The sequence below is a fragment of the Crinia signifera genome, chromosome 9, assembly GCF_055691185.1.
Source record: "Crinia signifera chromosome 9, ASM5569118v1, whole genome shotgun sequence".
NCBI classification, from domain to species: domain Eukaryota; kingdom Metazoa; phylum Chordata; class Amphibia; order Anura; family Myobatrachidae; genus Crinia; species Crinia signifera.
The window spans coordinates 57,840,255-57,862,524 of NC_139225.1; the positions used below are offsets into that span (position 1 = coordinate 57,840,255).

Below are 22,270 nucleotides of genomic sequence, written 5' to 3' on the forward strand. Positions count from 1 at the left end.
TAAATCCTCACTGCAATCACCAGTGCAAGACCACTGTAGTACATATGTAGTGTCAAAAAATAGCTTTAAAGCTTACGCCAATATACATGCACCCATGAATCAGTTCCTATGTTGTATAATTTTGTATGGTGGTAAACAAGCAAAATGAATACTGTACTAGAATGATTTGGCATGTATAAGTCTATAGATTTAGAACATAACAGATGTACTATAACAAAATAAAACAACAAATGTTTCCCTTCCCCGTAAGGTAATAATATGATACAATAACAAACATGTAACAAGTATACACTGTTGGAAACTTACCTATCGACTACGGTCTTGGCAGCTTGCAGGAACCGTGCATGATCATTTTCTTTCAGAAGATGATCAGCTTGGTTAATTAGCACTGTGGATCTTTCAAGCCTCTGTCGACAGTTTGCAATTTGCTGAGCAAGTTTCCTCAACCTTATTACCTTAAATAATAAATGTTGGTTTTACACAAGGCAAATGGTTTAACTGAAATATTATAATAATATTTTTAACATCAGTAAAATCGACAATTAAATTCTATATAATAAAAGGAGAATACTGCTTCTCGCCTCTATAGTAAAAATGAAAGTGTTCTTTGAGCTGCCGGCCACTAGATGGCACCTGATGGAGCAATTGAAGTGTTGCTCTGTTTGGTCACACACACTGACATTACTGTTACGTTGCTGCATTGGCCTAGTACTGAAAGTCATCCATAATTGTATGATTACGGATGGTGTAATGGTTAGCATTACTGCCTCACAGCACTGAGGTCATGGGTTCTATACCCACCATGGCCCTAACTGTGCGGAGTTTGTATATTCTCCCCGTACTTGCGTGGGTTTCCTCCGGGTACTCCGGTTTCCTCCCACAATCCAAAAATATACTGCTAGGCTAATTTGGCTCCCAACAAAATTAACCCTAGAATGTCTGTGTGTGCGTGTACATGTGGTAGGAAATATAGATTGTAAGCTCCACTGGGGCAGGGACTGATGTGAATGGTCAAATATTCTCTGTAAAGCGCTACGGAATCTGTGTGCGCTATATAAGAAACTGCTAATAAATAAATAAATAAATAAATAAATAAATGCCAATTTTGAGGATAATGGTATAATGGCATATAGCATGTAAATGCTGAATGAAGACAAGACAATCCCGATGGGGAAGGAGGGGTGGGGGAAGAAACCGCAATTACAGAGAAACCGCCATCATGTGTAGCACCAGCCCTGCACACAGAGCCATACTTGGTGTAGCACTAGCCCTGCACACAGGGCAGAACTTGGTGTAGCACCAGCCCTGCACACAGAGCCATAATTTCTGTAGCACCAGCCTTCACACAGAGCAGAACTTGGTGTAGCACTAGCCCTGCACACAGGGCAGAACTTGGTGTAGCATCAGCCCTGCACACAGATCCATAATTTGTGTAGCACCAGCCCTGCACACAGAGCAGAACTTGATGTAGCACCAGCCCTGCACACAGAGCAGAACTTGATGTAGCACCAGCCCTGCACACAGAGCAGAACTTGGTGTAGCACCAGCCCTGCACACAGAGCATACTTGCCTACTTTTAAAAACTAGTTTTAGGGAGATTATATTTGGTAGCATAATTTTGCACAGTTCCCTATTGAGGGGGCGTGTCATGCTCCATTTAAAGGACGTGTCTAGTTCCATATATGGAGAGATTGTAAAAAGAGATTAGGAATGTGGCACCTAGAAGCGTGGGTGTGTACTGCAACATCTGAGAGGAATCTCTTCAAATTACTTATATTCAAATGTAGATGAGCCCCAAAACAGTTAGTAAGAGCTACTATACTTGGTAAAGGGCTGGGAAATGGTGCTGATGATTAAATGTAAATGTATCTGTCTCTCATTCCTTTTTTTCCAAAAAATGTAACAGTGTAATGTGGGCTAGGTGAAATGAGGAAGATTGCTAGACTAATGAGGGAGAGAGGGAGATTGCTGCTATTTCAGGGAGTCTCCTGCAGAATGCAGGAGGGTAGGCAACTATGACACAGAGCAGAACTCGGTGTAGCACCAGCCCTGCACAGCAGAACTTAGTGTAGCACCAGCCCTGCACACAGAGCAGAACTTGATGTAGCACCAGCCCTGCACACAGAGCCATACTTGTGCACATAAATAAGAAACCCACACTTACTGAATGTTCCTTAGTCCCAAACAGACTATTACAGTTAGGTGGACAGGTTCACACTCCCTCCCAATTCTCCATTTACATACAGTAGCTCCCATGTGTCCTAGTTATCCAGAACAATGCCAGTTGATGAGCGGTGAAAGTTTTAGCACAGACTCATATATAAATAGTGTTCTCTTGTATTGAAAAAAGAAAAATAATGACTTTTATTGACTAACGAATTTCAGATCACATAATACTCCTGATTTTCTGCATCTTAATTATACACTCAATGTATCTGTAGGACAATGCCACATATTCAGTCATCACTGTCTCACACACTCTGAGATATCATTATGACGTCATTATTGTGGAGGTGTCCCAGGTTATAAACCCAGGTTATAAACAGTGTCTACTTTATTAACAAATATTGGCTTTATAGGCTTCTTACTTTTGTTTCTTTGATTTTAACTGCAATCATTTGCTTTCTTCTCTGTATTATATCCATCAGTTCATCACATTCCTCATTGAGTTTTGCCTCATGCATGCTGGTGTTAACCTGTAGAAACATATTAAATGCAAGTCTTTTACTGTGAGCATCATCCACTTATCACACATGTAAACCTAATTTAGCAGAATAATGACAGCATGTTTAATAGACTAAATAGATTAAAGGCATAATACCATGAACGGACATTAAATTCCTTGTTAGAACTTTGCAAGACTTCACGTATAATGTGAAGTTACTTTCACTACACTGGGCAACCAGAATGACGACATGCATTATGCGGGCACCCGAGATTGTGTTGGCAAGAGTGACGTGCTATTTACAGCAATTTACATATAGTTTCCAACTTTCTGCCTGCCCCCTCCAACATACTGTTGAAGTGTCTCAGTTCCGATGTCCCCATAATGCCCACCAGCATTATGATAACGGACATGCCATATGTATCTCAAAACAACTGTTATAAAAGAGAATTAAATGTACAGTACATGAATGTGAATGAATCGTACATGAGTACACTGATGGCAAATGTATTTACTACTTTCTGGATGTACAGTATTCAAGGAGTCATTTAACAATGTCAAATGTACAGTCTTTTAGTTTTCTGCTTCAGTCATTATTTACACCCTGATGGCAAATGGTATCCAGACGCTGGGTCGATAGGGTTTAGACGACCGTGGAATGGGTGACCACCCTTAGTCGTCCTGGCTTAGTTAGACACCTAAAGATAGCCATCGGCCGCTAGAGAGGCAGTAACACTAGTTAGCCACCGGAGGCTGATTGCCGGGACCATGGTCGACGGACACAAGATGGGACTTTTACAGGATTTTTTGGCACCAGTCCACTTGGATCATAATTTACTATCAAAATGACATAGAATTAGAATAGAATAGTGTGCCAAGCGCACCGAGGCACCGTGCCCGAAGCATGCCAAGCGTAGCGAGCCATGTAAGGGGACACTGTGCACATATACATTCTCCCATTGACCATGTGTCCACCGATCAGCTGCTAACTAATGTCTAACTAATGTTACTGCCACTCTAGCAGCCATCGACTATCTTTAGGCGTCTAACTAAGCCGGGTCGACTAAGGGTGGTCATCCATACCATGGTCGATCTAAAACCCGTTGACCGCTATACTACTACCATTGCATACAGTATATAAGGGCCAGATGCTCTAAGCTTCAAGTGGAGACTGATAAACAACCAGCCAATCAGCTCCTGACTGCCATATTTCAAACTTAGTCTGTAGGAGCTGATTGGCTGGCTGTTTATTATTCTCCACTTGAAGCTTAGTGCACCTGGCCCTTATATGTGGCGTCGGCTCCTCCTCATCAGACAGGAGAACGCCCTAATGGCTGTTATAAGGTTAGTAACATTTACCAACCTTAATGGCCATTATAAGGTTGGTGTCAGCTACCTTCCCCACCTCAGGATCACCCTCAGAGATGTCCATGTCATTATCATCAGCATTTCCATCTGAAGAGTCAGTGAAGTCTGTCACCAATGTCTATTGTGATCACATCTGCTTTATGGGTCTTTTAGAACCCTGTGCAACAGTTTTATTAGTTTTTTAAGCTGCCAAGGACTGTGTTAGTGACACCATGGTTTCAGATAAAGACTCTACCCATGGGGGAGCAGGTGCTGGGCATGCTGACCACTAATAAAATCTAAGAAAAAAAGGTACTTATGTATTATCTGGGCTCCCATGTTAAATGCGCCCCATTTTTTCATACCCCTACTATCCAACTACGCATGGAGTTGATTTTATATAGTGTGGCGAGTGCAGCGAGCCACCGTGCCCGAAGCGTGGCGAGCGCAGCGAGCCCCGCGAGGGGACGCGGTCTCATAAGAAAAACGGGAGCCCAGATATTACATAAGTACCGAAAAAAATCTTAAGTAAAAAGTGTAAGTAATAGCTAGGGATTGCTATTCAAGCAATCCCAGGAGAAAAATACTAGTGCACCTGCTTCCTGCAGGCAACAACAAAAAACCGACTAGCCTAGCATGGGGACGGGGTTATAGGGGAAAGGAGCCAGGCATGATGGGAAGCTCTGAAAGCTTTGGAGAAATTGGTGCCCGGTCTTCTGGATCCGCCTACAACCCCGATGTAATCCCTGTGGGACCCAGGAACCATGAAGAAGAAAAATCTTTTGCAAAAGACTGGCTGGCCCATTATTGGCTGAGAGAATTATCTCAGTCAATCAACAGCCTCCTAATCAGTGTCAGTCTTTTGAAAACAATTTTTTAAAATTCAGCCGCCACTTTGCACCCCGTCTGACACCTTCCGCTACCAGCTGCCCAGACCCCGCCGCTACAAGCTGCCTAGACCCCACCGATACCAGCTCCCCACCGCTGTCCGCCCCTGCACATCATGGGTAAAAAAAAGGTGCAGCAGCTGATGGGTCCGATACGATAGATTGAACCTCCAGCAGGTTCAATCTGGATGGTCCAACCCGATGCGCGGGGGACAGCACATCGGGTCAGAGGGGATGTCAAACACATCTGATTGGGCCATTGGGATTGGGTATCCTAGTATACTAGTACATGGGGGCCTAGATTATGTTTGTAAAAAAATGTGAGATGCTCCAGAAAAGCAGAGGTGTATAATAGACGGCAGTGATATTACACAATTTTTTTTTTTATTAATTGCATGCTATATTTCATTAGCATGTCTGTAATACAAGTGTAAAAAAAAAAAGAAAAAGAAAGAAAAATAGCCTTGAATGCAGGGATGACATTCTATGGAGGTTGTTAGTGCTCTGTCCCTGAAGAGGTCATTGTCTAGAGCTGAATTATGGAATTCTGTGTAATTAGAGCTTCTAATTGTACTTTAATCAATCACACTTTACTACTCAAATTAGCTGCCAATGAAAGGCTAAGTTGTTTTCTCACCTCTCCCTAAGAACACAGCCAATGTTCAGTTTTGTAAGAAAAGGTTGTAGCGAAAATCAATGCATTTTACCATTTTAGAAATAGGTAATTGTTACAGCCTATGCCCTAATGCTTTAGTTTATTTCATTTCTTGACTTGGCTTCAGAATTCTGCATATATGCACTTTTTATGTCTATATACTTTTAAAGATGCTTCATTTATGTTTTTATTCCTTATAATCTTACAGTATATATTTTTGTCATGTAATAACTCCACCATTGTTAGATGGTTATTTATCAGAGATACAAATATGTGTTTTCTATGTAATATGTTGGTAAATACTGCATTCAGCAGCACAGTATCTATATAATCTATATGTTTCATACAGGCATATAACGTATGTTGACTTTTACCTAGAAGTAAACAGTAAGGTAATTTAGTGCTGTCTATAAAGGGATTTGTCCTGTTTTTGGAGTGGAAACTACACTATAAACATATTTTATCTCTAGATACCTCAGAACAAGGTTAGATAAAATGGATTATTTAATGGAGATGAGAATTTAAAAGGTAACAAACTGGGATGGATTATTCCATACATTCTCCTCAGGCACAAATCCATCCATAAATGACTATTGCGTCACAGAACGACCTTCATTCTAGATTTTATAGCAGTTATTGGATAAAGCATGAATATGCTGTTAATATTTATTTACATTACACAGAAAAATAATTCAGACATTTTAGATACTGCAAAAAGCCATTTATGAAGACAGTGACAATGAACAAACGTATTACTGGAGCTTTTAATCTCGCTGAATCTGCTCCGTGTGATCTCCCCCACTTCTTTCTCTTTGATTTATTCCCTCAATCTATATCTCCCCATTTTATTGCTCCAGGCTGAAATCACCTCATTATGTAATATTTCATTCCTCAAGTTGCACAGGTTTTTTCCATTCTCATTTTTTTTTTATACTCTTTACATATCAGGCCCTATTTATCATTGTGGAAATACAAATTTGAACAGCGCACATGTAATGAGAATCGATGAATATAAAATTAATTGAATAAACAATTGGATAATAGTAACAGGGTAAATCAATAACAAATACATTTATAATAAAAACAATATTGCTAGAATGAACTAGCACAAATAAATTAATATAAAAAATATGGAAGGGGAACCCCCTGTGGGATTGTAATTTTGTAAGAGAGTCCGTTCCTATGAAACCCCTAGATCAGTCATGTCCAACATTGGTCCAATTAACCCTAAGGTTAGGAAAGCTGCGCTAATTCGTTACTGTCTCTTTAAGACACACACCATGAGTTGAATTAATGTGCAATGACAAGCTGGAGACTGTTTTAGAAAAATATCAAAAAATAACATTTATTTACATACATATATATGTATATATCTTGAGTGGTAGGCGGCCGCCTATAAAACACAATATTTTATATATAATTAATTTTTTAAAAAACAAACATGATGATAAAACGCATATAATTTATGAAACCATGCACATTTGATAAGCCTTAAAATATATTATTACTGGGCTTTCTTCCTCGGAGTAATACTAGAAATCTCCAATTTGCAACATCGATGTTTCCACAATTGTGTATAGTCAATTTACAAAGTGTCAAATTACTTAGTGCTGGGTAGGGAATAATTACCCCGTTGGGGGAAAGACCAAGCTTGTACCTGCTGTGATGCCGGGCCACGGCACTTCACAGTGGGGAGTCTCTCAAGATTGAGGGATTTTTGGGACAAAGGCAGTTCTTTATATGCTGGAGGTGAGTGTAGCGTGTTATGCGTATCTCACCTATAACTCCAAATAGAGATGTCCTTTCTCCCTTGGTGTTAGGACGGAGTGTCCCGCCGTATGTAGTGATGACAAGGAGTTTTTAGCCGGGGGGGGGGGGTGTGCAGTCGAGTGTTTTGCACTTTGGCATTAGGTCTGCTTACCCCCTGGTATCAGCGTGTCTCTCACCCACGCTTGTCTGCTCTCTACTGCTGGCGTTCTCCATCAGATGACTCTGGCTTGGCGGCTCAACACAGAAGTGAGTGGAGCTGATGAGTTTGTATCCACAGGATTTCTGCAAGTGGGGCAATATATATCAGATGTCCCGGTCTGTTGCAGGTATGGAATATCCAGTCGCTGGGAAATGCTTCTAACTAGTTTCGCCCTCTAAAGGGCTTTTTCAAAGAATACATTGGCCCTCCAGATGTTTTGAAACTACACATCCCAGCATGCTTTGCAATAGTTTTAGCATTCTCTAATAGCAAAACTGTGGCAAAGCATGCTGGGATGTGTAGTTTCACAACATCTGGAGGGCCAACGTAGGACATGCTTGCCCTAGATGAACATGAAGATGTACAATATTTACCACCCTTGGTAGGGTATGTGTGTCCTCCACCGAGTGTCCACAGGTCAGCCCAAAGATGGCTCAAATCACCAACAGTTTGAATTGTGTGGTGCTCGGATGCTCCCCAAGGGGTAGTTTGCAGGTGGTGTATTACCAAAGGCTGTTCCTTGAATGGAGGCACATGGAGGTGGAATCCTTAATGGAAACAGTGAATTTGTAGATCCAGGGGTTGGCTCGGACTTCAATCCAGATGTATATAGTATGGGGGGTTCCCAGCAGCTCCCTGATGCGTTTCACCACTCCTGGTGGCTTTATCAAAGGTGGGTTGCTGTCCCTGTCCGTGCTGGCTTCACAGTATACTGTATACCCGTAAACATGTCAGGGAGCTGCTGGGAAACCCCCCCCCCCCCCACATACTATATACATCCGAGCACCACACACTCTACAAACTGTCGGTGATTTGAGCCGTCTTTAGGCCGACCTGTGGACACTCGGTGGAGGACACACATACCCTACCAAGGGTGGTAAATATCGTACATCTTCATGTTCATCTAGGGGTATCATAGGAACGGACTCTCCGACACAATTACAATCCCGCAGAGGGTTCCCCTTCCATTGTTTTAATATTCATTTATTTGTGCTAGTTCATTCTAGCAATATTGTTTTTATTATCAATTTATTTGTTATTGATTTAACCCTGTTACTATTATCCAATTGTTTATTAAATTATTTTATATTCATCGATTCTCATTACATGTGCGCTTTTCAAATTTGTATTTCCTTTTTGTTTTCCCCATCACGGGACTAACTACCCTGTTTATTGAACAGCTGTTGGTTAAGCCACTCTTGACAAGCGCCCCCAAAGTTCTGACCCCTAGTTCTCTTATTTATTATTGTAGCTGTCCTGAAAAACATACAGTGGTGGAAGACCATTTGATGGCCCGACCCGATGATGATTCAGGTACATGCAAAAATCCGCGAATCTACGAATCATGGGAGGGCAGGTTGTGGGGGGGGGTCTGCTAATCACGGGAGGGACGGTCGTGGGGGGGGTCCGCTAATCACGGGAATGGGGGTCATGGGGGGGTCCGCGAGTCGCGGGAGGTGTCCGCGAATTGCAGGAGGGGGGTCGCGAATCGCAGGAGGTGGGGGATGCGGCGGGGGGCGTGAATCGCGGGTGGGGGGTCGTGGGGGCCTCGAAGCACGTGGAAAACAAATGGGGAATGGAGAAAGAGAAGCAGTGCATTATGGGAGTATCCTGGAGATTAAAGTAAGTGGAGCAATATGGATGTAGGAAGAGGGAGCAGAATTTGTAATGGAGGAAGAGAAGCAGTGCATGGTGGTAGGCAGCCTGCAGAAGGAAGGTATTGGGAGAAGTATGGAGAATGGAGGTAAGGAAACAGTACATCATGGCAGGAGCCTGGATTTGAAGGGGAGTGGGAAATATGCTTGATGGAAGAAGCATAGAGTAGGGAGTAGGAGCAGGATGAAGAATGGAGGAAGAGGAGCAGTGCTTGATGGGAGCAGTCTGGAGGTGAAAGAGAGAAGAGCAATATACAAGGTAGAAGAAGCATAGAGTAGGGAGTTGGAGCAGGATGGGGATTAGAAGAAGAGTAACAGTGCATAGTGAGAGGAGCCTGGACATGAAAGTAATGGGAGCAATATGCATGATGGGAAAAGCATAGATTAGGGAGCGGGAGCAGGGTGGATAATGAACTAAGAGGAGCAGTGCTTGGACTAAGAGGAGCACTCTGGTGATGAAAAGGAGGAGAGCAATATGCATAGTAGGAGTAGCATATACAGTGGGGAGTGGGAGCAGAATATGGAATGAAGGAAGAAGAGCAATGTATGGTGTTAGCAGACTGGAGAAATAAGGTAGAGAGAGTGAGGTGGAAAATAAAGGAAGAGGAACAGGAGTGCATGTATAATTATACCTCTTCAAATACCTTAGAACTTTTGATCCAGGTATTTGCTTGTGCCCACTGATAATGATGATGACCATGATACCAACATATGGACATTGTGACCAATGCAATGAATACAAGTCTGCACCTGGCAGGACAACGTACTGAAGGTTTGCATCAGCCCCTACGGGAACTATAAATGAGAATGATACATCAGTTGACTGTTGTGGCTGACTCTCACAGGATGTTCAAAAACTAGTACAGTATCTCATTTTGAACTCTTAGGGGGAAATTTACTAAGATGTGAGTTCTATTTCACATGGGATGTTGCTATGGGCAACCAATCAGAATATACTTATTTATTTAGCACCTTCTAGAAGATAATAGATAGTAACTAATTCGTTGCCCATAGCAACATCCCATCTGAAATAGAACTTCCTTCTTAGTAAATTTCTCCCATAGAGGCATTAAAACAGGTAAGATAGAGTGTATTACTGTATGTCATTGTTGGAACGGCTATTTCAATTTTAACACCAGGTTTAAAATGTAAATATTGAGTGCAACCTATTTCTTACGTATAGCTGCACAATCAAGCATGCGGGTTGAAGCACAAAGCATGAGAGGCATAAGCAGAGGCGTAACTAGATATCCGTAGGCCCCATAGCAAAAGTTTGTAAGGGCCCCCTGTGTAACAACTGATGGTGATAAATGTATGCAAAACATATTAGTTTGACAGCAAAGATGGGCCCCCTTCAGCTCTGGGCCCCATAGCAGCTGCACCCCCTGCACCTATGGTAGTTACGCCCCTGGGCAAAAGGGAATGTATATAAATGCATCGTTACAAACACTTTATTGCATCAAATGTTCTGTAGTTAGGGGATGCCAAATAAAACAAAAAACACATGCAAGGCTGCAATGGCGAATCTCAGGTCCCAGGCTTTGTGCTCAGTCAGTGAATGACCAGGCATCCATCTCTCCCAGACATTTACAAAAAACAATGTTGCTTGCACCCCTTGGAAAGGATTTGATCACATACCTCCCAACTGTCACGATTACAGCGGGACAGTCCCGATTTTCGGGTCCTGTCCCGCTGTCCCACCCGCGGCAGGCATTGTCCCGCTGCGGGGGGTGGCAGTTGGGAGACCCCCCAATCTAGTAGAATAGACACTGTGCGCATGCGCACAGCGTCTATTCTCGTATGAAAATGAGGTTGCGGCTAATTAGCATAAGCCACGCCCTCGTTTGCATACTCCCCGCCCCCTTTTCGGATGGGGAGTGTCCCTATTTCATCAGGACAGAAGTTGGGAGGTATGGATCACAGAGACTAAAAGGAAAGCTTATTACCATGCATCAGCTTTCCCTACCTATATTCTTTCTCATCCAGATTGGGCTATGTGTTAGTGGATCTGCTTACACCATAACAGCCATTGTCAAGCCCTATATGTGTACCTGCGCTTTGTATTTCTACTTTGTACTTCTACATCCTGGTTAAATGAAGACCTGCACATACTTTATACAATGGCCCTTTTTCTGGTTCAATCGCAAAGGCAAATTCCTTCTCAAATGGACAAAACCATGTGCACTGCAGGTGGAGCAGATGTAACGTGCAGAGATAATTAGATTTGGGTGGGGTTTTACTTCAAAGTGAGATCTATATTGCAGTGTAAAAATAAAGCAGTCAGTATTTGCTCTGCACAGAAACAAAATAACTCACCCAAATCTAAATCTCTCTGCAAATGTTACATTTGCCCCCCTGCAGTTCACATGGTTTTGTCCATTTGAGAAGGAATTTGCCTTTGCGAGTGAACCAGAATAAGGGCCAATATGTGAATGACCAGTGAAACTATGAAGTAGATTGGAAAGTATGTGTACTGTTTTCGGTACTTATATGTTAGTTGGGCGCAGACTAAGCTATTTGCTTAGTTTTCCGCATCCCCTCGCCACGCTTCGGCCGCGGTAGCTCGTTGCGTTCGCCACACTTTATAAAGTCAACTCCATGCCGACATGGATAGTGGGGGTATGAGCGTAGTAACTATAGTGGGCGCCCAACTAACATATAAGTACCCGGTTTTTTTAGCTGTTATCACACAAAAGCTAGCCAGGCTAGTACATTGTGTCTCACAAAAAAATAAATAAACACAAAGGTTTGAAATCCTGTCCTGTCTCCCTGTTCCTGTTGTGTGAAATTGCTGGTAGATGGATGTGTGCTGCGTGAAGATAGCTGCAGTGCATTCTGGGATTTCAATTTTATCCACTATCAAAATTTGGTCTATGATAAGCCGAAATATCAGAAAAAGCCTAGCAGACAGCTTTATGCAACAACTATGCAAAAGGTACAGAAGATAAAGGGGAAAAATCAGACACCACTCAGTATAATCTGCAAATAAAATGTAACTTTAATTAGATTTATTGAAGAAATATATGTACAGTATAAAAAGGTAAACAGAAATCAAGGTTTACTTCTATAAAGAATAATATGCAGTTCTCAGCGGATGATCAGTTTTTTTACTGGAGAAAAAGAATAGAAACTTGCTATCGATCTAGGTGCCTCTTCCTGCCACTAGTGTCATAATTCTGTGCAGCCAAATGTGCAACCCTGTAAAACGTATCATTTAAAGTGATAAAACTGCCCCTACATAATTGGATTACCTAGTTTGAAATATACAGAAACATATAACGTGTTCTGTTTTGTTGGTCCAATGTTACAGTGCACAATGGGAAAAAATGACGTGCACCCCTGGCGATAGTCACAGCTGATGAAATGTACACAATACTTTAACGGTTGGTATCAGGGGTCCATATGAACTAAAACTTAGAAAACAGAAAGGACCATAGGGTAAATATTGTTTGAACAATTGGATGAATTTGAATTTCACACAATGCAGTTTTGAAAAGGCATGTTACTGTATACCCATTTGAACTACCAAAAATCCCGGATCTGACCCGGCATTTGGAACACGCTAGGTCAGGTCGGATCCGGGATTTGCACCGTTTACACTGCGGTGCCTACCCACAGTGTAGACAGAGGCGCCGCTTGGAGATGACATAATCTCCAAGCTCCAGGACCGCGATCACCCCCGCCGGGACCGCCGATCGCTGCATTGGGGGCAAGCCCAGCACCAAGGTAAGCTGCTGGACTGCCCCCAGCCCCCGTTTGCGAGGTGAATGGATGCTGCACACAGGCATCCATTCACCTCCTCCCTGCCTCCGCTGCTGTCTGCAGAGTACAGCATACAGCAGTGGAAGCTGTGTGTGCCCCCCGTCCAACCTGCAGACACTGCAGTCCGGAGGTTGGGCTTCCCCTATTGATGTAAACGGGAGCCGGGACGAATGACCCGGCGTACCAGTTTACACTGCCCTCTACGCAGGTCCTAGCTGTGTTCAACCCAGGTCAAGACCTGGGTAGAAGTCCCAGGTAAAGGGACATGGGTTGACCTATTTACACCGGCAACCATCTGATCTGTTCCCAGCATCAGAGAGGGGACCGATCAGCGGCAATCACAGGCTTATTGCTACTACCCCCTCAGGAGGAATCCATTACCCCATTGTGGGTTACATGCTTTTAATCTCTGTGAACATATGAGTGTGTTTAATAAACTACTATATATTTTATAGTACTAGATTTGTGTCCTGCCACCCTAATTCCCTCACTAGCATGCGAGGGGATGTGCATGCAAATATATCCCCTTGCATGCGGACACACGCTCACCATCAAATTATTTTTTCCTCTGTTTGTCATGAAAAATAAGCCAGGGCTTACTTTTACATTTTTCATGTGAACGCTGCTCTCCGAATTTGGGCATCGGCACGCCTGCGTCTGCAGGGGTATGCCTAGGGCATTTTTTATGGCTTTTTATTTTAGCATTTTCATGGCTTTCACCCTATGCCCGCACCTCCTGGAGTGAAGGGCCCAGTGAGTTTAAAACTCGCTGAAGCCGTTAGTTCTCGTGGTTTGCGCATGCAGGGACAAATTCCTAAAAACTGGAACACCAATATTTAGTGGGTTATACTGTAGTTCTGGTATCCCAAATGTGAGTGGCTAACTGTTTTGGGAAGCAGAAAGTGGCGCTACACAAACCAAGGACTGCTGCAAGTAATGTGATAACAAACACAAATCACTGATACAATCAGATATTGTTTTTATATAGCAACATCTTCAGGGAGACATATTGCTGTGCTAGACCTAACAAGGTACTGTATGAAACACATTAGTCATATGGGTCAGACAGACTCATCCTATTCACTGGGATTGCTGGATGTGGACTTAGTGTACTGAATTCACGTCTGAAAGGTGTAGAAGACATATGTTATCACTAAGGCACATGAAACCAGTCCCTCAGGAGCCGTTTGTTGCATGCGAATGAATATGGGTCACTACTGTCCACCGAGCCCCAGCCTTTGGACTTTGCTGTTGTACTCAGCTAGAGGTGATAGTATGTGGTAAATCCCATACAATTTTTTGTATATTTTTTCTTTCATTATGTTTATGTTTCAATTTTACTTAATTGGATTTAAGTTAATTTAAAGCAATTTCTAGTTCTGAGAATTTAGTAAATGAATTACTGTACATATGACTGGACAAGAAGAGATTAAGGCCCTTAATCTGGTTCACTTGTAAAGGCAAATTCCTTTGCAAATGGACAAAACCATGTGCACTGCAGGTGGGGCAGATGTAACTTGTGCAGAGAGAGTTATATTTGAGCAGGGTTATACTTCTAAGTGAGATCTATATTGCAGTGTAAAAATAAAGTCGTCAGTATTTTCCCTGCAGAGAAACAAAATAACTCACCCAAATCTAAATCTCTCTGCACATGTTATCTGTCCCCCTACAGTGCACATGGTTTTGTCCATTTGCGAAGGAATTTGCCTTTGTGAGGGGCCTAAATTTTATTGTAGTTTGTTAGGCAATAACACTGCAGTGCAAATAAATACCCCTAACCAATGTCATTTCAAGGGCCTGGTCCCACTATCACAATCGGGACTGAATTATCCCAACTGCCATGCCAGCGGGTGGATCTGCTCCGGCCTCATTCATAAGCCGACCTTCTTAGAGGCATTCCACATTGTGTCTACTGTTTGTAGATCCTGCCAGCTACACCAAATGTGGGAGGGTGGTGAAGTGTGGGCAAGAAAGCAGCTGGGAAAACCTTCAAGACTAACAAACAGTAGCCTAAATTTAATGGAGACCTTGCTTACTTGAATCCTAGGGCTGGGGCATCTAACAATAACAGTGCCCGAAGCTTAGTGTTGGATTTATACCAAACCACAGCCTAGCACTGACTTATCATAAATATAGGCCCAGAGCTGGATTTTCCACAAGGCAACCTAGCACAGTATCAGCTGCCACTGTCAGCATCGAGCAGTGAGGAGTCAGGGCCGCCACTAGGAATTGTGGGGCCCCACCTTCAGTCCGCCCCCCCAGTACCATTATGTGCACCCCACCCCGAGTACCATTATGGGCAATCCCTCCTCCCAAGTACCAATACAGACACACACCACCCCCACCCATGTACCATGAATTACCTAGCTGTGGCGGCACGGCATCAACCTTGTTCCTGCACCCCTCCACTCGCACGCATCTCCTCGGGAGAACCCTCTGTGTCCTAGGCTCGGCACTCTGCAGGTTGCACTGTGTATTGTGCGTGCCTGGCTGAGGAGCTGCCGGGTGGGGGAGGCAGTGTGCGGCCGCAGGTGTGGCACCATGCCGCTGTAGCTGTGGGCCTCTTTCCAGGCCCCTCCAGAGGCCGTGGCCTAGGACAGCTGTACCCAGAGCACCCCCCTGTCGGCAGCCCTGTGAGGAGTGATGACAGTCACAGATTTCAGGAAGCTACTGTATAAACAACAAGCAATAAAGATGTGTCCACGTACATCTATCCATGCGCTACAAATCACATTACAAGAAATGCGTGAATTCTGTGTGACATATTCTGTTGATAAAATGATATGCAGCATGCCTATATTCTGCAGCTGTAATATAGCATTTTGTATGTAGCATTTTGTTGCACAACTGATGGAATATATCTGTGAATGTCACCGTTTTCAAATATATATCGATGGTACACACTGGCCGATTGTATGGACCTTTACATTCAGCATACATGTAAATGCCAATTTCAGTGAGGGGATTTATTAAGAGGAGATACATTCAGCTCTATTTTGACCACCGAAGCGTAAATAAACATGCCTCAAACACATAACTCTTTAACCCCTTCACGACATTTGACGTATATATACGTCATGGCCGGGAAGTACTTCCCGACACATGACGTATATATACGTCATGGCTTCTAACTGTCACTGCGTCTATAGACGCGGTGACAGTTAGGAGATGTCTGCTGTCCCTGACAGCAGACATCCCCCCTCGCCGCCCAGGGGGGGCAGGGGTGCCCCCCCCCAGTCGGCGATCGCTGTGATTGGCTGTTCAAATCTGAACAGCCATTCACAGCGTTTCCTGTGTTACCGGCGGCTAAGCCGCTCGGTAACACAGAAAACGGTGGTGATCGGTGCTGTTAAATACAGCACTGATCACCACCGATGAGCAGGAGCCCCCCCACCCACTCACCCGGCAGCCCGGCAGGTCCTCTGTAGGGGAAGCGCTGAGCGCACGCAGCGCTCCCCCCTCCCGCCCCCCCCGCCAGGCTCAGCAGCAGCAGCAGCAGCATGAGCTGCTGTAAAAGTAAAAAAAAAAAAAAAAGACACACTGAAATATATATATATATATATATATATATATATATATGTGTGTATATGTGTGTATATATATATATATATATATATATATGTGTATATATATATATATATATATATATATATATATATTCCCAGCGTGGCCAGGCACTTCCTCCTATAGATGCTGTGGTTTGGGTGCTCACACCATAAATTACATACAAGGTCCCAGCGTGGGTGCCGCACACCAAAGAAACTTCTTTAAGTCCGTATAAACAGGGTTTATTTCACCAACTGGTATTTTTTGGTCACATGTGAGGCATTGCCATACTCGGGAGAAATTGGGGCACAGATTTTGGGGTGCTTTGTCTCCTTCATTCCTTGTGAAAATGAAAAATTTTGAGGCAGAACTGCATTTTTTTGTAAAAAATTACATTTTTTTACACAAAAATGCAGATCTGGCTCAAAATTTTTCATTTTCACAAGGAATGAAGGAGACAAAGCACCCCAAAATCTGTGCCCCAATTTCTCCCGAGTATGGCAATGCCTCACATGTGACCAAAAAATACCAGTTGGGTGCATGGCAGGACTCAGAAGGGAAGGAGTGATTTTTGGATTTTGCAGCACAGATTCTGGTTGAATGACCCCTGATGCACCCATACAGTGGAACCCCCCCACAAGTGACCCCATTTTGCAAACTACACCCTTCAGGGAATTCATCAGGGGGTATAGTGTACATTTCAAACCCCCAGGGGTTTCACCAATTTTGATACAACTGAGCTGTGAAAATGAAAAATTAAATTTTTTCATTTTCACAGCCCAGTTGTATCAAAATTGGTGAAACCCCTGGGGGTTTGAAATGTACACTATACCCCTAGATGAATTCCCTGAGGGGTGTACTTTGCAAAATGGGGTGACTTGTGGGGGGGTTCCACTGTATTGGTGCTTTGGGAGTCTTGCTAATGCAACATAGCACCCACCATTCATTCCACCAGAATCTGAGCTGCAAAATCCAAAAATCACTCCTTCCCTTCTGAGTCCTGCCATGCACCCAACTGGTATTTTTTGGTCACATGTGAGGCATTGCCGTACTCGGGAGAAATTGGGGCACAGATTTTGGGGTGCTTTGTCTCCTTCATTCCTTGTGAAAATGAAAAATTTTGAGCCAGAACTGCATGTTTGTGTAAAAAATTGTAATTTTCCATTTTCACATCCCAGTTGTACCAAAATTGGTGAAACCCCTGGGGGTTTGAAATGTACACTATACCCCTAGATGAATTCCCTGAGGGGTGTAGATTGCAAAATGGGGTGACTTGTGGGGGAGGTTCCTAACTTTTAGCACTTATGGTGCCTAGAAACCTACATGGTGCCTAAAAAAAAATCTCATAAAAAGGAGGCTCCAAAATCAAGTAGGTGCTCCTTCTATTATGAAGCCTGTGGTTTGGTCAACATGCACACTAGGGCCACATATAGGATATTTTTGAAAACAAAAGAATTGGGGGAATCAATTTTTAGTCACATTTCTCTAGTAAAATCTACTGTATTCGTTAGAAAAATGTATTAAAATTGAAACTATGCAAAAAAAAAGAAATTTTGAAATTTCACCTACACTTTGTTTTAATTCCTGTGAAACACCTAAAGGGTTAACAAACTTCCAAAATGCTGTTTTGAATACTGTGAGGGGTGCAGTTTTTGAAATGGCATCATTTATGGGGGTGTCTCACATACAAGTCCCTCAAAGTCACATCAGAACTGAACTGGTCCCTAAAAAAATCAGTGTTTGAAATTTTCTTGAAAATTTGAGAATTTGCTAGTCATATTTGAAGCCTCCTAGTGTCCAAAAAAATGAAAAGGAGGTTGAAATAATGATTGCAACATAAAGTAGACATATGGTCTTTGTTAGTTATTAACTATTTTGAGTGGTATGATTATTTGTCTCACAAGCAGAAAATGTGACATTTTGCATATTGCTAAATTTTCCATTTTTTCACGATATTTTGGTATTTTTCACAAAAAAACACAGACTGTATCGACCCAAATTTACCACTAACTTGAAGTACAATGTGTCACGAGAAAACAATCTCAAAATCACTGGGATAAGTAAAAGCAAAAAAAAGTTATCCCCACTTAAGTGAGACATGTCAGATTTGAAAAAAAGGGCTCTGTCATGAAGGCACAAACTGGCTCTGTCATGAAGGGGTTAATAAAAAACATCATACACTTGACCAATTATTTTGTAAAATATCTGCTGTTGGGTTCACATACAACATACACTGTGTGATAACACAGCCTATAAGAATTAATATGCCTAATGTAATACTTTGAAATATGAAAAAGAATACATGCAAAAATAATGTTTGATGTATTTTCAATAAAGCGGCAATAGTCAGGTACAGTACACTGCATTCCGCTTACATTACCATAAAATTGTCTTATCAGCTTAATTAGTTTCATGGCTTTGGGGAATTTATTTTGCTATTATCCTAGCAGGGGTAGGGAGAGTTAAGATTTTAACACATTTTCCACACTTTAGAAAGCATAAAAAGCATACATATGCAAATGTTATATCATTCTGCCATGTTATTGTCCACTGCTTCACAACTCATGTGACTGGGAACTGTATTTAATATATGCTGTAGGCCAAAGGTACCCTAGTTTTTCTCGCTATACTTTATCGGGATGTAAGTGGATTTGTCACTTTGGAGGCCAGGGGTTTAGAAAAGGACTATAACAGGCTTTAGTAGATACAAGATTGACAACACTGAACACAGAAACGCATCAACAGGAGTGAGGAGGTGAAAGATGGAAGTAGGGGACTGGTTCAAAATATGAACAACATTTCCACCAGTGGAGGGCAGCACAGAGTAAGAAAACCTACTACACACACTACGCATGGGTGCGGGATGACGCTCCGACAGTGGAGATCCCGACAGTCAGTATCCTGACGTCGGGATTCCAACTGCCGGTGCTCTGACAGAAGGGATCCCAACTAACAGGGGCTATTCTCCCATGTGGGGGTCCTTGACCCCCATAGAGGGAGAATAGAACCTGTGGCGTGCCTCCGGGTCCACAAGGGGCTTCTTTGCGCTCACCCCCCTGTTGGAACACCGGCAGTCAGGATCCCCACTGTCGGAGGCGCATACCACACCCTTACACATCATTGAACCTTATAAGGAAAGTACATAGAAAAAACTTAAGAAATCAGACTGAATGCTGCAATAGGATGTGCATGCTAGCAACTGTCTACTAATTATTTGTAATTGGCCATTCCCCAAATATAAGACCCATTCCATGAAGAACAAAATGCTCTGCTCCTGGATTTCCGTCTTAATTTATGATTTATCACCTTTTTTGAATAGGTTAACTGATCAGAAAGGTATTTCAACACAGATGATAACAATCATAAATTGAGAGGGGAGAGCAGGAATAGGGCATTCTGGGGCAGATATATTAAGTAAGGTGAAGTAATAAAGCAGCCAATGATAATGCAACAGTCAATCAGCTCCTACTGTAACCATGCCATGTTACAGGCTGGATTTGAAAAAGGACAGTGGGGGTTTATATATTAAGAAGAGAATTCTATTGATGATGGGATGTTTCTATGGGCAACCAATCATATTCTATGTATTATCTTCTAGCACTGTGGTTCTCAACCTCGGTCCTCAGGACCTCCCAACAGTTCATGTTTTCCAGGTCTCCACACAGAAGCACGAGTGAATTAATTAGCCCTACCTGTGGATCTTTTAAATAATGTGTCAGTGAGTAATGAGGGTACCTGCTTCGTAACCTAAAAATTGTGAACTGTTGGGGGGTCCTGAGGACCGAGGTTGAGAACCACTGAGCTAGAATATAATAGATAGAATCTGCCCACCCTGTAGGATGCTGACCAAACTCTCACTTTTTTTTTTAAGGGGGCACAAAAAAAAAAAAAAAACAGTATCTGACTTGTTCTGCCAATGGTTATAACTGCTTAACCTCAATCAGCCAGACTGCATTTTACACCTGAATGGAGGGAAACTACAAGGCAGTTTACAATATTTCATTGCCACTAACATTTTTTCAAAACCGTTTCAAAGCAGAAACCAAAGGTTAGATGTATCATGCTACAAAAAGTAATAAAATTGAGCCAATTTGCTCCTGTTATGTTGCAGGCTTGGTTTGAAAAATGACAGGTAGAAGCTGATTGACTGGATGTTTATTACTCTCCACTTCACTTTTTGTAGCTTGATACATCTGGCCTAAAGTCAGGTATCCATACCTTCAAACTGTCAATTTCATCGGGATAGTTTCACTAATTGGACACTGTCCTGCTGCTGTCTAACCCGTGGCCACAGTGTCCCATGGGTGGGGAGGTTAGAAGAGCCTGTGATTACCACTGCTCTACAAAGTTGCCAGTAATCAGTGGCGTAACTACTGTAAGGCAGCCCCTGCTGCCGCTTGGGGGAGCGAGAGGCAGCGGGGTCTGTGTGGGTGCTGGGCCCAGCAGCGCACGTCAGGAGACTCATGCCACAAGGTAGTGCTCCTTTTGGTTAAAGCTTTACACAGCAGCCAATAGGCGCTGTGTATAGCCTTAATCAATAGGAGCGCTAACTTGTGGTGGGTGGGAACAGCTGGAGTGTCCTATGTACTGCCTCCCTCCATTGCAATAAGCATGTAACCCCTGGCAATGAGCATGTGACCACATGTAACTCCTGGCAACAAGAATATAACCAATGGCAACGAGCAAGAAACCCCAGGCAATTAGCATGTAGGAAACAAAATATATAATTCAGTTTGGGGGGAGGGGGGGCGCTAGAGACTTTTTTTGGCTTGGAGGAGACAAATTTCAAGCTACGCCACTGCCAGTAAATCACTGATTAGAAGCGGTGTGCCCCTTCACTCGTGCCTCTGGTGTGACAGGTCCCAAGTTATTATCTATAAAAGTTAGGCGGTATGTTTCTGTCATGGATTCTGTACTAATACATGGATGTTTTTCGAAGAGAGTGATTTGCTGATGATTAGGCTATAAAAGCCATTTTGGGTTCTTGTGGAAGGAAATTATACTCACCAGCTCCTCGGGCGTTGATCACTTCCTCTTTGTTCAGGATAGCACCCACTGGAGGAAAAATAAGAAAACCCCAATCGCAATGAGTAGCAAAAAATGTAATGTTTACATTCTATGCTCCTCGCACAAAAATCATGCCTTTCGGGGGAGAAGCGGAGAATATAAAACATTACATTCTCAGCTACTCGATGCGATGGCTCGGGTATTGCCATTTTCTTATTTTTTCTAGTGTTGATGCTACTTGGAATGAAGAAGACGTGATCCACGCCTGAAGATCTGGTTAGTATAATTTATTTCCACAGGTATCCCATATGGATTTTGTACTGGAGAAGGGGACCGATCCTTTGTGTCAAGGTAGGAAAGTATCAGTATGTATGGGCTATATATGTTATAAAGTGTTACTATTTCAGGTATGTGTGTATCTTTATCGGGCTATTGGTTTTGCTGTAAAACTAAGAGTCCCAGCATGCCCATTAATACCCTACATGCTGGGACTTGTGGTTCTCCAAGTTCCAGTATGTGGGGGGGGCCTTGCTGGGACTCATAGTTCCACAGCAGAACCCAATAGTTAATAACTCAATTTTTTTACAGTTGAATCAGCCCAGTGCCACCGCCCTGGGGACAGCCCTGGGCTTCAGGTCGGACACGGTTCATTCTGGAGGGGGGGACCCCTTCATTGAGGGTGGGTCCCCACTCCCCAGGGTCCCTGCCTGGCCTGACCAGCTACAGGGTTAATGCTTCAGCCACAGAACCTTATATATAATAAGTGTACCCCGGCCG

At 43.0% G+C, this 22,270-nt stretch overlaps 1 protein-coding gene across 3 annotated transcripts in view; it reads right to left on the reverse strand.

Annotated features, from left to right (window-relative positions):
* Nucleotides 1-22,270, reverse strand: part of MID2 (midline 2) — a 241,980-nt gene that overhangs the window by 106,648 nt on the left and 113,062 nt on the right. For all 3 annotated transcript variants that reach the window (XM_083159114.1, XM_083159113.1, XM_083159112.1), the window contains 2 exons: nt 2,589-2,696; nt 307-455 (listed from right to left, as the gene is read on the reverse strand). In XM_083159114.1, the coding sequence (XP_083015240.1) occupies nt 307-455; nt 2,589-2,696 (257 nt within the window). The remainder of the gene's footprint in view (nt 1-306; nt 456-2,588; nt 2,697-22,270) is intronic.